This window comes from Lithobates pipiens, unplaced genomic scaffold (assembly GCF_037356315.1).
Source record: "Lithobates pipiens isolate NorthernLeopardFrog02 unplaced genomic scaffold, aLitPip1_a1.2 Scaffold_120, whole genome shotgun sequence".
Classification (NCBI taxonomy): Eukaryota; Metazoa; Chordata; class Amphibia; order Anura; family Ranidae; genus Lithobates; species Lithobates pipiens.
Window position 1 is genome coordinate 49397 of NW_027507708.1, and position 13760 is coordinate 63156.

At 45.4% G+C, this 13760-nt stretch overlaps 1 protein-coding gene across 16 annotated transcripts in view; it reads right to left on the reverse strand.

The window, feature by feature from the left end:
* Positions 1-13760, reverse strand: part of EVL (Enah/Vasp-like) — a 136843-nt gene that overhangs the window by 22690 nt on the left and 100393 nt on the right. For 13 of the 16 annotated variants that reach the window (XM_077474674.1, XM_077474672.1, XM_077474671.1 and 10 more), the window contains 2 exons: positions 1909-2156; positions 979-1100 (listed from right to left, as the gene is read on the reverse strand). In XM_077474674.1, the coding sequence (XP_077330800.1) occupies positions 979-1100; positions 1909-2156 (370 nt within the window). The remainder of the gene's footprint in view (positions 1-978; positions 1101-1908; positions 2157-13760) is intronic. The other 3 variants (XM_077474680.1, XM_077474678.1, XM_077474677.1) reach the window with 1 other exon arrangement.

Consider the following 13760-nt stretch of genomic DNA (forward strand, 5'->3'; position numbering starts at 1 on the left):
TAGTGATTAATAAGAAAGCCCAGCATTGTCCTCCATGATATAGTGATTAAGAAAGCCCAGCATTGTCCTCCATGATATAGTGATTAAGAAAGCCCAGCATTGTCCTCCATGATCTAGTGATTAATAAGAAAGCCCAGCATTGTCCCCCATGATCTAGTGATTAATAAGAATGTCCAGCATTGTCCCCCATGGTCTAGTGATTAATAAGAAAGCCCAGTATTGCCCCCCATGATCTAGTGATTAATAAGAAAGTCCAGCATTGCCCCCCATGATCTAGTAATTAATAAGAAAGCCCAGCATTGCCCCCATGATCTAGTGATTAATAAGAAAGCCCAGCATTGCCCCCCATGATCTAGTGATTAATAAGAAAGCCCAGCATTGCCCCCCATGATCTAGTGATTAATAAGAAAGCCCAGTATTGTCCCCCATGATCTAGTGATTAATAAGAAAGCCCAGCATTGCCCTCCATGATCTAGTGATTAATAAGAAAGCCCAGCATTGTCCCCCATGATCTAGTGATTAATAAGAAAGCCCAGCATTGCCCCCCATGATCTAGTGATTAATAAGAAAGCCCAGCATTGCCCCCCATGATCTAGTGATTCATAAGAAAGCCCAGCATTGTCCCCCATGATCTAGTGATTAATAAGAAAGCCCAGCATTGTCCCCCATGATCTAGTGATTAATAAGAAAGCCCAGCATTGCCCCCCATGATCTAGTGAGTAATAAGAAAGCCCAGCATTGCCCCCCACGATCTAGTGATTAATAAGAAAGCCCAGCATTGTCCCCCATGATCTAGTGATTAATAAGAAAGCCCAGCATTGCCCCCCATGATCTAGTGATTAATAAGAAAGCCCAGCAGTGTTCCCCATGATCTAGTGATTAATAAGAAAGCCCAGCATTGTCTGTACCTTGTGCCTCATTCTACCATCCAGAATGGTTTTCATGATCATTCGATTTTTTCATTCATGTTGGACGTACCTCTTGGCTAGCAGTTTGTTCATCTCCTCCATCAGTCCTCCTCCCCCTCCTCCGCTGCTTGTTCGGTTGGCATCGGTTTTGGTTGCCCCGCAGGGACTGGAAGTGCTGGAAACGTCTTCTGGCTTTACATAGAAAAGACGATACAACAAGTGCAAAGAGCAGCCATGATTCAAGAGCCACAGCTCCTACCACGTGACCACAAATCCATCGTCTCCCAATCTCATAAACTGATACATTGTTACTATTATTCGGAGGATTTATTTAGCGCCAACATTGAGGTTTTATTTTTGTTAAAGATACGTTTAAAAATCTTTATTGAACAAAAACATTTGACGCACATACTGCGTAGTCTGCAAAGGGTTTTCACATAAAAAGTAAACTCTGCATACATGCTTTCCGGCAGACTGTGTGAACTGACTACACCAGAAAGGGGGTGTGTCCTTCTGAGTCATCTTGCAGTCTGTGTAATCTGATCTCTCCTATTCTGCCTGCTTGCAGCTCACCCTCTGCTGGCTGCAATTAGTGAATACAAAATATTCATATGCAATATTTTATATATTTGTCTTATTAAAATGATTTTTCTCACTTTACTATTAGGAAGAACATCATAAATAATCAAATATATGATACTATCCTCTCCCATCCCCCGTCTTATCACTCCACCCCAGCATATAACAAAAGGCAAGACAAACAACCAACCTCTATCACTTCCTCATTCTGCCGAAGCCAGATAATCATTTAATCATGTGATCTCAATTTAGGGGGAGGATCAAAGCTCAGGCAGAGCTGCTGATTGGCTGGATCTGCCTGAGATCGCCCCCTAGATATGGAATTGTGTTCTGCAGATGTTGGGAAGCCACCCTTGTACAGTTCTTATCAGAATGATGGAAAAGGAGGACCAGACATCACACAGTAAAAGGAAATCCTCACCCGTTGTACTTTCCTCAGTTTGGCACTGGCCAGAGCCGCAGCCAGCCCAGAGGCGGGACTATCCTCGTACACCACCCCGCCTTGGCTTCCTCCGGCTGGGAGGGGAGGGGCAGGTGGCGGGGTAGCTCCTGTTGGTGGTGGAGGACCCGGTGGCGGTGGAGGCGGGGGCCCACTAGCTGGCGCAGGTACCACCCCGATGGAAGATACCATAGCAGTTGATGAAGGGTGACCAGGAGGAACCATGGGACCTTAGAAAAGAAGAGCAGAAAAACAGGAACTGTTATATAACTTCTTTAGTATGAGGACTGGAGAACATTACACTATCAACTGACCAAATATAAGGACTATTATATGACCTCTTCAGTATGAGGACTAGAGAACATTATTTCACCAACTGACCAATCTATAAGGACCGTTACATGAACTCTTCAGTATGAGGACTGGAGAACATTACACCATTAACTGACCGAGCTATGAGGACCATTATATGACCTCTTCAATATGAGGACTGGAAAACATGACATCATCAACTGTATCAACTAGAGATACTGTTGATCGAGGAGGATTTGGATTTTGTGGGAATTTCAGAGACTTGGTTCAACAGCTCTCATGATTGGCTGGCAACGATTCAAGGGTACACCAGGGACAGAGAGGATAAAAAAGGGGGAGGGGTATGCTTATATATCAAGAATAATGTACAAGTGAATGTGAGAGATGACATCACTAAGGGAGCTAGGGAGGAGGTGGAATCCTTATGGGTAGAGCTCCAAAGGGATGAAGCTATGGGGAAAATAATACTGGGAGTATGCTATAGGCCCCCTAACCTATCACAATTTGGATTAGCAGCAAGGATGGGAAGTGTTATCATAATGGGGGATTTTAATTATCCAGACATAGACTGGGCGGAGGGAACCGCGCATTCATCTAAGGCCAGTTCCTAAATGTTTTGGAGGACAATTTCATGGATCAGATGGTAGCTGCACCAACTAGAAATGAGGTGTTACTAGATCTACTGATTACCAACAATACAGAACCGATCATGGATGTGGAAATATGTTATATTATATAATTATTCCCTAAACTATGAACCTTGCTAGAAGGCATGTGTAACGACACCCTGAGTATGAAAGGGGTTAAAGCTGTTTAGGACATTCCATTTCTGAACTCAAAGGCAGCTACCAAACACAATCACCCGAACAAGAAACCTATACAAATAATTCTCCCCCAAGTATGAGACGAGGCTCTGTATTGAGGGTCAAACAGGAATGACTCTTTATTATGAGATCTCACACAAATATATACAGCAGGATGAAAATACAACCTGTGACCAGAAACCTAATTAACATGAGCTAATTATCTAATTCTTTAGACAGCCTAGGTGACTCAGAGACATGACCTTTAGGACAGACTTCACGTCTCCTAGCTCACGACTATACAATACACATTATCATACATCTCAACACAGAACTCCTTCATACAATTGCAGGGTTAATTAGCACAATAAGTGAAAGACTCTTAGAAGCTGTGACAAGTCATACTAGACTAATTTACATTATAGTAGACACAGAGACAGGAGGTTGGAATTGACATCAGCATCTCCTAACAGTATTTGTCCCAGCATTATGAATCAGCCACTATTTCTAATATGGCAGATACAGGGTTCATTATTTTCTTGGTCGCCCTGTGCCTAAAAGTGACTCCCGTCACAGCTTGAATTGGGATACAAATCTTAGGAACAAAGAACACGGAGGAGAGATGGGTTTGCTTTAAAAGCATATTAAATAAGGGCATTAGCCAATGCATCCCATTGGGAAATAAATTTAAAAGTGCAAACAAAAGTCCTGGATGGCTTAACTCCAATGTAAAAATGCATATAAAAGCAAAGGTGAGGGCCTTCAAAAAAAAAAAAAAACAAGGTTGAGGGATCATTATCAGCATTCTGACTTTATAAAGAATGCAACAAGAAATGTAAGGGTAAAATTAGGGCAACTAAGTTGGAACACGAAAGACAAATAGCGGAGGAGAGCAAAAAAAAATCCCAAGAAATTCTTTAAGTATATAAACATTAAAAACGGGAGGACAGACCATATTGGCCCCATAAAGAATGAGTAAAAAGATCTGGTTACAAAGGATGGCGAGATGGCGAAGGTATTGAATTTATTCTTCTCAGTCTTCATGAGGGAATTGGGGGGCTTCAGTAACCAAAACTGCAATGTTTATCCTCATGACACATCACAGGAAGGTTAACAGAGGACAGAATTAAAATTAGACTTGGGAAACTTAACATTAATAAATCACCAGGACCAGATGGCTTGCACCCGAGGGTACTTAGCGAACTCAGTCAAGTAATTACCAGACCATTGTTCCTAATTTTTACTAACAGTCTACTGGTTGGAACGGTACTAGCTGATTGGAGAAAAGCCAATGTAGCACCAATATTAAAAAAAAAGGGCCCAAAATACATCCCTGGAAATTACAGACCAGTCAGCCTAACATCAATAGTATGTAAACTCTTGGAGGGGATGATAAGGGACTATATACAAGATTTTAGTAATGAAAATTGTATCATTAGCAGTAATCAGCATGGATCCATGAAGAATCCTTGCCAAACCAATCTATTAACCTTCTATGAGGTGGTGAGTTGCCATCTAGATAAAGGAAGGCCCGTAGATGTGGTGTATCTGGATTTTGCAAAAGCATTTGACACAGTTCCCCATAAACATTTATTATACTAAGTAAGGTCCATTGGCATGGACCATAGGGTGAGTACATGGATTGAAAACTGGCTACAAGGGCGAGTTCAGAGGGTGGTGATAAATGGGGAGTACTCGGAATGGTCGGGGGTGGGGTAGTGGGGTCCCCCAGGGTTCTGTAATGGAACCAATCCTATTTGATTTGTTCATAAATGACCTGGAGGAGGGGGATGGGGGAAACAGCTCAATCTCTGTATTTGCGGATGATACTAAGATAAGCCGGGCAATAACTTCTCCGCAGGATGTGGAAACCTTGCCAGAAGATCTGAACGAATGAATGGGGGGAGGGGCAACTACATGGCAAATGAGGTTCAATGTAGAAAAATATAAAATAATGCATTTGGGTGGCAAAAATCTGAATGCAATCTATAAACTGGGGGTAGAACCTCTGGGGGGATCTAGGATGGAGAAGGACCCGACGGTCCTAGTAGATGATGGGCTCAGCAATGCCAAGCTGCTGCTAACAAAGCAAACAGAATATTGGCATTAAAAATGGATCAACTCCAGAGATAAAATGATAATTCTCCCCTCTACAAGACTCTGGTCCGGCCGCACCTGGAGTATACTGTCCAGTTCTGGGCTCCAGTCCTCAGGAAGGATGTACTGGAAATGGAGCGACTACAAAGAAGGGCAACAAAGCTAATAAAGGGTCTGGAGGATATTAGATATGAGGAAAGGTTGTGAGCTCTGAAGTTATTCTCTCTGGAGAAGAGACGCCTGAGAGGGGATATGATTTCATTATATAAATACCGGACTGGTGACCCCACAAAATATAAATACCAGACTGGTGACCCCCCAATATATAAATACCGGACTGGTGACCCCACAATATATAAATACCGGACTGGTGACCCCACAATATATAAATACCGGACTGGTGACCCCACAATATACAAATACCGGACTGGTGACCCCGCAATATATAAATACCGGACTGGTGACCCCACAATATACAAATAACGGACTGGTTACCCCACAATATATAAATACCGGACTGACGACCCCCACAATATATAAATACCAGACTGGGGACCCCACAATATATAAATACCGGACTGGTGACCCCACAATATACAAATCCTGGACTGGTTACCCCACAATAGGGAGAAAACTTTTCCGTGGAAGGGAGTATAACAAGACTCGTGGCCACTCATTAAAATTTGAAGAAAAGAGGTTTAATCTTAAACTATGTAGGAGGGTTCTTTACTGTAAGAGTGGCAAGGATGTGGAATTCCCTTCCACAGGCGGTGGTCTCAGCGGGGGGCATTGATAGTTTCAAAAAACTATTGGATAATCTCCTGAACGACCGCAACATACATGATATACAATGTAATACTGACATATAATCACACAACATACATGATATACAATGTAATACTGACATATAATCACACACATAGGTTGGACTTGATGCACTTGTGTCTTTTTTCAACCTCACCTACTATGTAACTAACTGACCGAGTTATAAGGTCCGATATATGACCTCTTCAGCTTGAGGACTGGAGAACATTACACCATCAACTGACTGAACTATAAGAACTGTTATATGAGGACTATAGAAGTGTAGCAAGGTCCCAGGCCTCCTTTGATCTCATGAGAACCTCCAGGGATAGCTGACATACTTCTGTATGTGGTGGGTTGTGAGGCATGGTGGGTTGAGAGTAGGTAAAGTTATTGGGCGCCAGACACTTTTTGAATGCAAAAGAAAGTTTAATTCTCTTAACAAACTTTTTGGGGGGAGAGAGGGTTAGGGACAGGACACACTTAGGTAGTTGCAAGATTAATTGGCAGACTCCGAGACTTCAATAGGAGGACAGCCATGCAGGCATCCAGCAAGACACCACATCTGCATGTGTAGGAATGCTGTCTCCTATGGCAACAGTCTTTAACAGTTCCTAACACAAAGCGTAAGTTCTTTCACTTTCACTGCAATGGCTCCTTGTAGTTCTTCAGCCCACTGAGTTCCCGGTCTCTCTCTAGACCCACTGATTCACTGCTATTGAATCCCTTGAGCTCCTCCAATCTTCACGGTGGTATCTTCCTCAAGCATCACCCCGCCTCTATGCTGGGTCTCTAGCTTGGCACTCCAGATACTTCTCAAGCTTCACCCCGTCGGCCTGCTCAGTCCCTGGCTTGACACACAAGGCTGCTGGATCCCTGGCTTGATACCCACTGAAGTTTCCTGATTCTTCACTGTCTCCAGTTGGTGAGAACGACAACTTCCCCTCTACTTCCGACCATGACAGGTTCTCCGGCCGGCAGAACCATCACTTCTGGTTGGACTGCAAGCCACAATCCTAACCCTGGGCTGCTCTCTTGCTTAGATAGGCCCTCAGACAGCCTAGCAGGCAGGTGTGCCCGCGATAGGCCCAATCTCTGGCCTAGCAGCCCAGGCAGTAAAACACATGTCCACCCAGACAGCCGCCTAGGTGGCACAGGACATAAATCACCTGACTTTACCTGAATATATAGGCTCTCCCAGTAGGCCAAGGGATCCAAGAAAATCCCTGCCCATTGGCTGAGATACCCTACATACCCATAACCGGACCTTGCATTGCCCTTCACATATCTAGTACCACCAAGTACCTGGCCACCTTCCTTCCACCGATATATTAGAGACATCTGGTATATTCTATACCCAGATATAGTTATCACCTTCCCAACTTTCCGGGTGATCGGATATCCATATTTGACGTGTTGACTCAAATATGCCCCCCTTAGCAGCGCTCCCAAACAGGAATTCCACCGTCTCTAATATATCGATGGAAGGAAGGTGATATTTTCACCAGCGTATTATATATACTGATTACATCCAACAGCCTTAGCCTTTGACGGGAGACGCCGTTCTAAATGTAATACTAGGCCCATTTAAAGATTATTGCTGGTGAGTGAGGACCCAGGAGGGGAGAACGTCACCAAGATCTACACCAACTGCATCATTTCTACAACACACCATAAGATTATACGGATGGACTTTATATCATTGCACTTTGTTTTGCACTATAATTGCACTGAGCACTTTACTTTGTTACGTAATATCATATTATTGATTATAGTGATGTAGGCACTTTATTATACATTGTATTATTGGCCATTGTTTATTGGAGCAGCGCTGAGTAGAACATTCATATTTTTCATCACTTGGGGTCTTTCATCTTGCACTACAGCAGCGGCCCAAAGCATAACTTTGCATTGTTATTCAATTTTATTTACAATTGTCTCCAAAATTGTCTCTCCGCAGGTTTTTCAAACTTATTCATAGAAGAGTTTTTATTTTATTTTTTCATTATCATTTGGGAAGCAATAACCTGCTGAAGATCACAGGTCCCCCTTCGGGGTGGATCACCCCAACAACGTCAAACTTTAGCCAACAAGGCTCAGGTGGGTCCTCCATGTATCTGCCGGCAGCATTCAGTCCGGCATAGTCGCCAGTACAGCTCTCTGGAATGTCCTCCACTAGCAGCACTCTAAATGCATGTGAAGTCGCTGTCAGCATGGCGTCCATGACATCACACAACACATATTTGTAATCCAAGGTGGTAGTAATACCATTTCGCTTGACATTTTACCAGTAGTACCCGGGGTCGGTTAGATTTACATCTACAACATCACTGTGGTGACAAATTGCTTGAGATCCCTTTTGTCGGGTCGGCGGATGACTACACCATCTAGGTTAATCTTCCTGATGTAACCCCAGGTATTTAACACTGATGGGCACTTCCCGGACATCCTAGACGACAACTTCAGGAAGTCTGTTTTGAGGGGGATCTGAAGTGACCCGTGCATGGCTTCATCCACCCATTGCATCTCCTTCTCTGAAATCTCCTCTTCCAGATCAGGGGGGATGTAGGGTATAAGTACCTGTAGTCTTCTGCCACTTTCTTTATAATTATCCACTGTATTTTTGATAGCCAAGGCAGGGTCTTATACCCTGTACACACAGCTGGAGACCAGCGTGTGCCCAACCAGCGTCGGGCACATGCTGAATGGAGCAACTAGCGACCACATCCGGCTTACGATCAACTTTAATGTTAGGCATGGGTGTAACAAGGCGGACTTTGGGAACCCATTGAGCCCAATGATCTTCCTCAAAAAATCTGAAAATGCCGATTAGCGGCTGTATTGGCAGACAATTTAATCTCTACGCTGGCAGCAACAACAGCTGGAACTTCACCTTCCTGCACATCACTCATTTGCTCTTCCTCTTCGCTATCTCCCCACTTCCCAGTGTAGGACAAAGTGTCCGAAAACAGTTCAGATAATCCATCCGAGGGAACATCAGACTCTGATATAGTGGAACACTCTTTAGCCGGGAGGTAGTTGCGCTTGGCGCTGGCTTTAGGTGGCACAACTACATTATCCCTTCTAATGGCCCCCAGCATCACCTCCACCACAGGCTCTCATTCATCGCTGGCTTACCCAGCTCGGTACTCTCTTTTCTTGGACATCAAGGCGAGCAGCTGGGCCAACTGTCCCAATCCACCTGTAGGATCCGCGGAGGTTGTGTATACTTTATTAATGTTTGTGAGAACGCCCTTCCAATAGAGGAGTAGTTTGGGGCGACACCACAATAGATGAATGAGGTCCCCATGGTCTCTAGCACACCTTGTACAGTCAGTGCTTTCACTTATGCCCATCCTATGCAGCCTGGCAGGTGTGAGGTGAACCCCCAAAACACAGTCGTTATGCTGTGTTAAGCCAGCACCCCTGGATTGCCTGTAGAGCCTCGGCCCATTGGCCCTCCTCAAAAGTCCCCACGTCTCTCTCCCATGGGGATGTCAGTTTAGTAGGAAAGCCAGCCAAGAATAATGATAGTAGCATAGCATATGACCTAGATATAAAACTCTTAAAGTGGGACACCTCAGTCATATAATGGAAGACAGGGGCAGGGGATTGTGTCCAAAGATTATTTCCTGCTTGTGCCTTGACTGCATGTCCTAACTGTAAAGAAGGGAAGTACATTGATTGGAGCAACCCAAATTTTTCCTGCAGCTCCGCGAAAGGGAGCAGATTGCCATTAAAAAAAATGTGAACCAGATGTGTAACACCATGCGATTTCCATCGCTCTGCACAAGTCAGAAGAAGCAATTCCCCATAATACTTATTGTTCCATATAGGGCTATACCCTGTAAAGCCATTGATGTCCTGCAACTGTCTGGTTTTATTCGAAATTTTTTGGATCAGCGCATACGTGGGGAAGAGCCTATTCAACTTGGCAAAGGATAGAGCCTCAAGCCCCATAACCACACTGTGTGAGCCTGTGGTATGCTGTAAAAGGGCTGTAGTTGGATCCTCACATCCTCCCCCTGTACCGGGCCCACTAGGTATAGCTCGGCCAATATGTTGTAGCAGGGCAGCCAAGTAATAGCAATGGATTGGGAAGGACCAATCCCCCCTGCGTCTTTTGGTTTCTGAAGCTGTTCCAATCTAATCCTCGGGGGTTTATTAAGCCAGAGAAAGGTCTGAAATGGGGATTTAATGACCCTGATTATTTTAAGTGGGACTACCATAGGGGTGTTATGCAGAATGTATAAAAGTTGCGGCATGAAAATCATCTTGGTGAGGTTTATGCCGTGTACACACGACCGGTCTTCCCGGCAGACTTTCCCACAGACTTTCTGAACAAACAGACTTGGCCACACACGACCGGACTAATGCCCCATACACGCGGTCGGAAATTCCGACGGAAAAAGTCAGATCGGATTATGTTGTCGGAAAGTTAGATCGTGTGTGGGCTCTATCGGACTTTTTCTGTCGGAATTTCCGACGGAAAAAGTTTGAGAGCAGGATCTCAAATTTTCCAACAGCAAAATCTGATCAGACCTTTTGCGATCGTGTGTAGAGAATTCCGACGCACAAAGTGCCACGTATGCTCAGAAAAAATTTGGAGACGAAAGCTATTGGCTACTGGCCTCTATGTAGTTCCGTTGTACGTTACGAACGTCACCTCATTCCAAACGATCGCATTTTCCGACAACTTTGTGTGACCGTGTGTATGCAAGACTAGTTTTGGCCAACATCTGTCGGAAAAAATCTGAGGGATTTTGCTGTCGGAATGTCCGACCATTTGTACAAGGCATTCGTCCGCTCGTAAGTCCATTCATTTTTAACGTGATGACATAAAACGGGACTAAACAAGGAAGTTCAATAGCCAGCAGCCAATAGCTTCCTTTGCTTTGTATTTGGTCCGTTGGTCCAGCACACAGACGAATGGTTTTCCCAATTTTAGTCCGTCGGAATTGAGTCCGTCGGATAGATTTGACACATGTTCTAATTCTAGGTCCGTCGGATTTATTTTTCAAAAAACAATTGGACTATCCCACAGACAAATCCCTTCAGACCTAGTCTGCCGGAAAGTCCGGTCGTGTGTACGCGGCATTACTCTGCCTACCAATGACCTTTTTAGTTTGGACCATATTTTTGTTTTATGTCTGATTCTGCCTAATAATGGGGAAAGGTTAAGAGATACATAATCGTAAGGCTGCGGCGGGACCCAAACTCCCAAGTATTTACATTTCGATGATACCGGGATATCATGAAATGTGGGGCCCTGCGTAGGAGCAGGGTCCAACATTATGATCGCGGATTTGCTCCAATTGATAACCAGTCCTGAGAATGACCCATATTGGTTAATAACCGACATGGCTTCCCCCAGGGACGTATCTCCCATTCCCACTCGATGCTGTCAAATGCCTTGTGGGTGTCTAACGACAGCAACGCCCTATCTCCCGTGTTGTCCACTTGGGACTGTATGTTAATGAATAGCCGGCGTAGATTAATGGCCGTGGACTTTTCCGGTATAAAGCCGGACTGGTGTGGGTGTATAATGGAAGAGATTACCTTATTAAGTCTCAGGGCCAGTACTTTTGAAAGGATTTTTATGTCATTCTACAGGAGTGAGATCGGCCTAGATGAGCCCAGGTCCAGTGGGTCCTTCCCTGGTTTAAGCAATAGAACTTTGCTGGCTGGTGTCATTGTGTCCAGGAGGTGCTGGGAGTCCCTAGCCAAGTTGAGGGTACTAAGCAGTTGTGATAGTATCATATCCCCATATTGTTTGTACACCTCAATTGGGATGCCATCATCCCCGGGGTGCCTTAGGCCGTGTACACACTGGCGGACTGTTCGCCCAACTTAGTCCGCTGAACAGTGTTTCAGCGGACAATCCGCTCGTGTGTGGGCTTCAGCGGACTGTTTCAGCGGACAGTCTGACGAACAAAGTCTTACGGAATTTCCGTAAGACAGTCCGTTCAAACTTGGTTTTGTCCGTCCAAACTTGGTTTCAGCGGACAGTCCGCTCGTGTGTAGGCAAGTTGGACGGACTAAGTATGGCGCATGCTCAGAAAGGATTTACACGGCCGAAGGTTGCATTGCAGTGTATAGGACGTCGTTTTTCTAGTCCCGTCGTACGTGCTGTACACGTCATCACGCAAGCTTTCAGCGGACTGTCTGCTCATCGTGTGTGGTCAAGTCCGTTCATGCAAATTTTGAACGGACTGTTTGTCGGATTGTTTGACGAACTTAGTTGGGTGAACAGTCCGCCCGTGTGTACGCGGCCTTAGAGTTGGGAAAGGAGTTAGTTGCTATTTGCATCTCCTCAATAGTGATAGAGGTTTCTATCAAATCTGGGGCTCTGCTAAGCACGTTCCCACAACCCTGTAGCCTTCTTAGTGGATGTGTGTTTCTGTTTGCATACATTTCCCAGGGGTCTTCTCCAGTGGAATGTTACCATTTGTGGGAATTAAAGTAGATCTTTATGTAGTACCCTGGAGTTTAGGCAGGGACGCTCCTCACAAATTGACTTGCCAGGAGCAGTTATCCTGGTTGATTGATAGAGATCCATTGATTTTTCCCTAAGTTTGGCCTTGTTGCACTTTTCTACCACCAGGTGGGATGGTACTTGGTGGTACTAGATATAAAAAGGGCAACCCAAGGTCAGGTTATGGGTATATGTGGTATCTCAGATAATGGGCAGGGGTTTTCTTGAATCCCTTGGCCTGCTGGGTGGATCCATATATTTGGGTGGAGTCAGGTGATCTGTGTTCTGTGCCACCTGGATGGCTGTCTAGGTGGGCCTGTGTTGTACGCCCTGGGCTGCTAGGCTGGAGATGGGGCTTTCCTGGGGGTATCTGGCTGCCAGGCTGTGTGAGGGCCTATCCAGAAGTAAGAGAGCAGAGCAGGGTTGGGATTGCGGCTTGCAGTCCAACCAGAAGTGACGGTTCTGCCGGCCGGAGAACCTGTCGTGGTCGTAGGTAGAAGGGGAGCTGTCGCCACTAAGGGACCAACCACCTTTACCAGGGACCACAGTGAGTAACTGAAACAAGTACCGAAGTGGTATTCTCACCGAATGGGCACGGTGGGGAATTGGGAGACTTCAGGTGGTGATCAGGTCAGGGACCCAACCAGTGGAGGAGATGCTTGCAGAGCAGCCTTGTGTGCCAAGCCAGGGGCTGAGCCGGTCAGCAGGGGGTGAAGCTTGAGAAATATCGGGAGTGCAAAGCTAGAGACCCAGCAGGGAAGCGTGGGTGACTCTTGAGGGGATACCACCGCAAAGTTTGGAGGAGCTCCAAGGATTCAGAGCCAGTGAATCAGAGGGTCCAGTGAGAGACCGGGAGCTCAGTGTCAAAGAACTACAAGAGGCAGTTGTAGTGAAGCTGAAGGAACTGTTACGTTTGACTTAGGAACTGTTTAAGACTGTTGCCATAGGAGACGGCATTCCTGCATGAACAGATGTCGCACCTTGCTGGGCCCTTTCCCTTCACAGCTGTCCTCCTATTGAAGTCTCGGATTTTGACAATTGAATGTACAACTACTTAAGGGTGTCCTGGCCCTAACCCTCTTTCCCCCAAAAATACAAAAAGGACTGTTAAAAGAAATAAAACTTCCAAGAAGTGTCTGGCGCCCAATGACTTTCACCATCTTTGCACCCACTATGCCTCACAACCCACTACATATCGAAGGATGTCAGCTATCTTTGTCCTCATTAGACTGGAAGAGGCCAAAGACTTTAGTACATTTACCGAGTTGGACTCAGTGGCAGATCCGCCCCCGCCCCTCCTCTGAGTGAGGACACTTGTGATGAGAGGTGTGGCTGCCACTCAG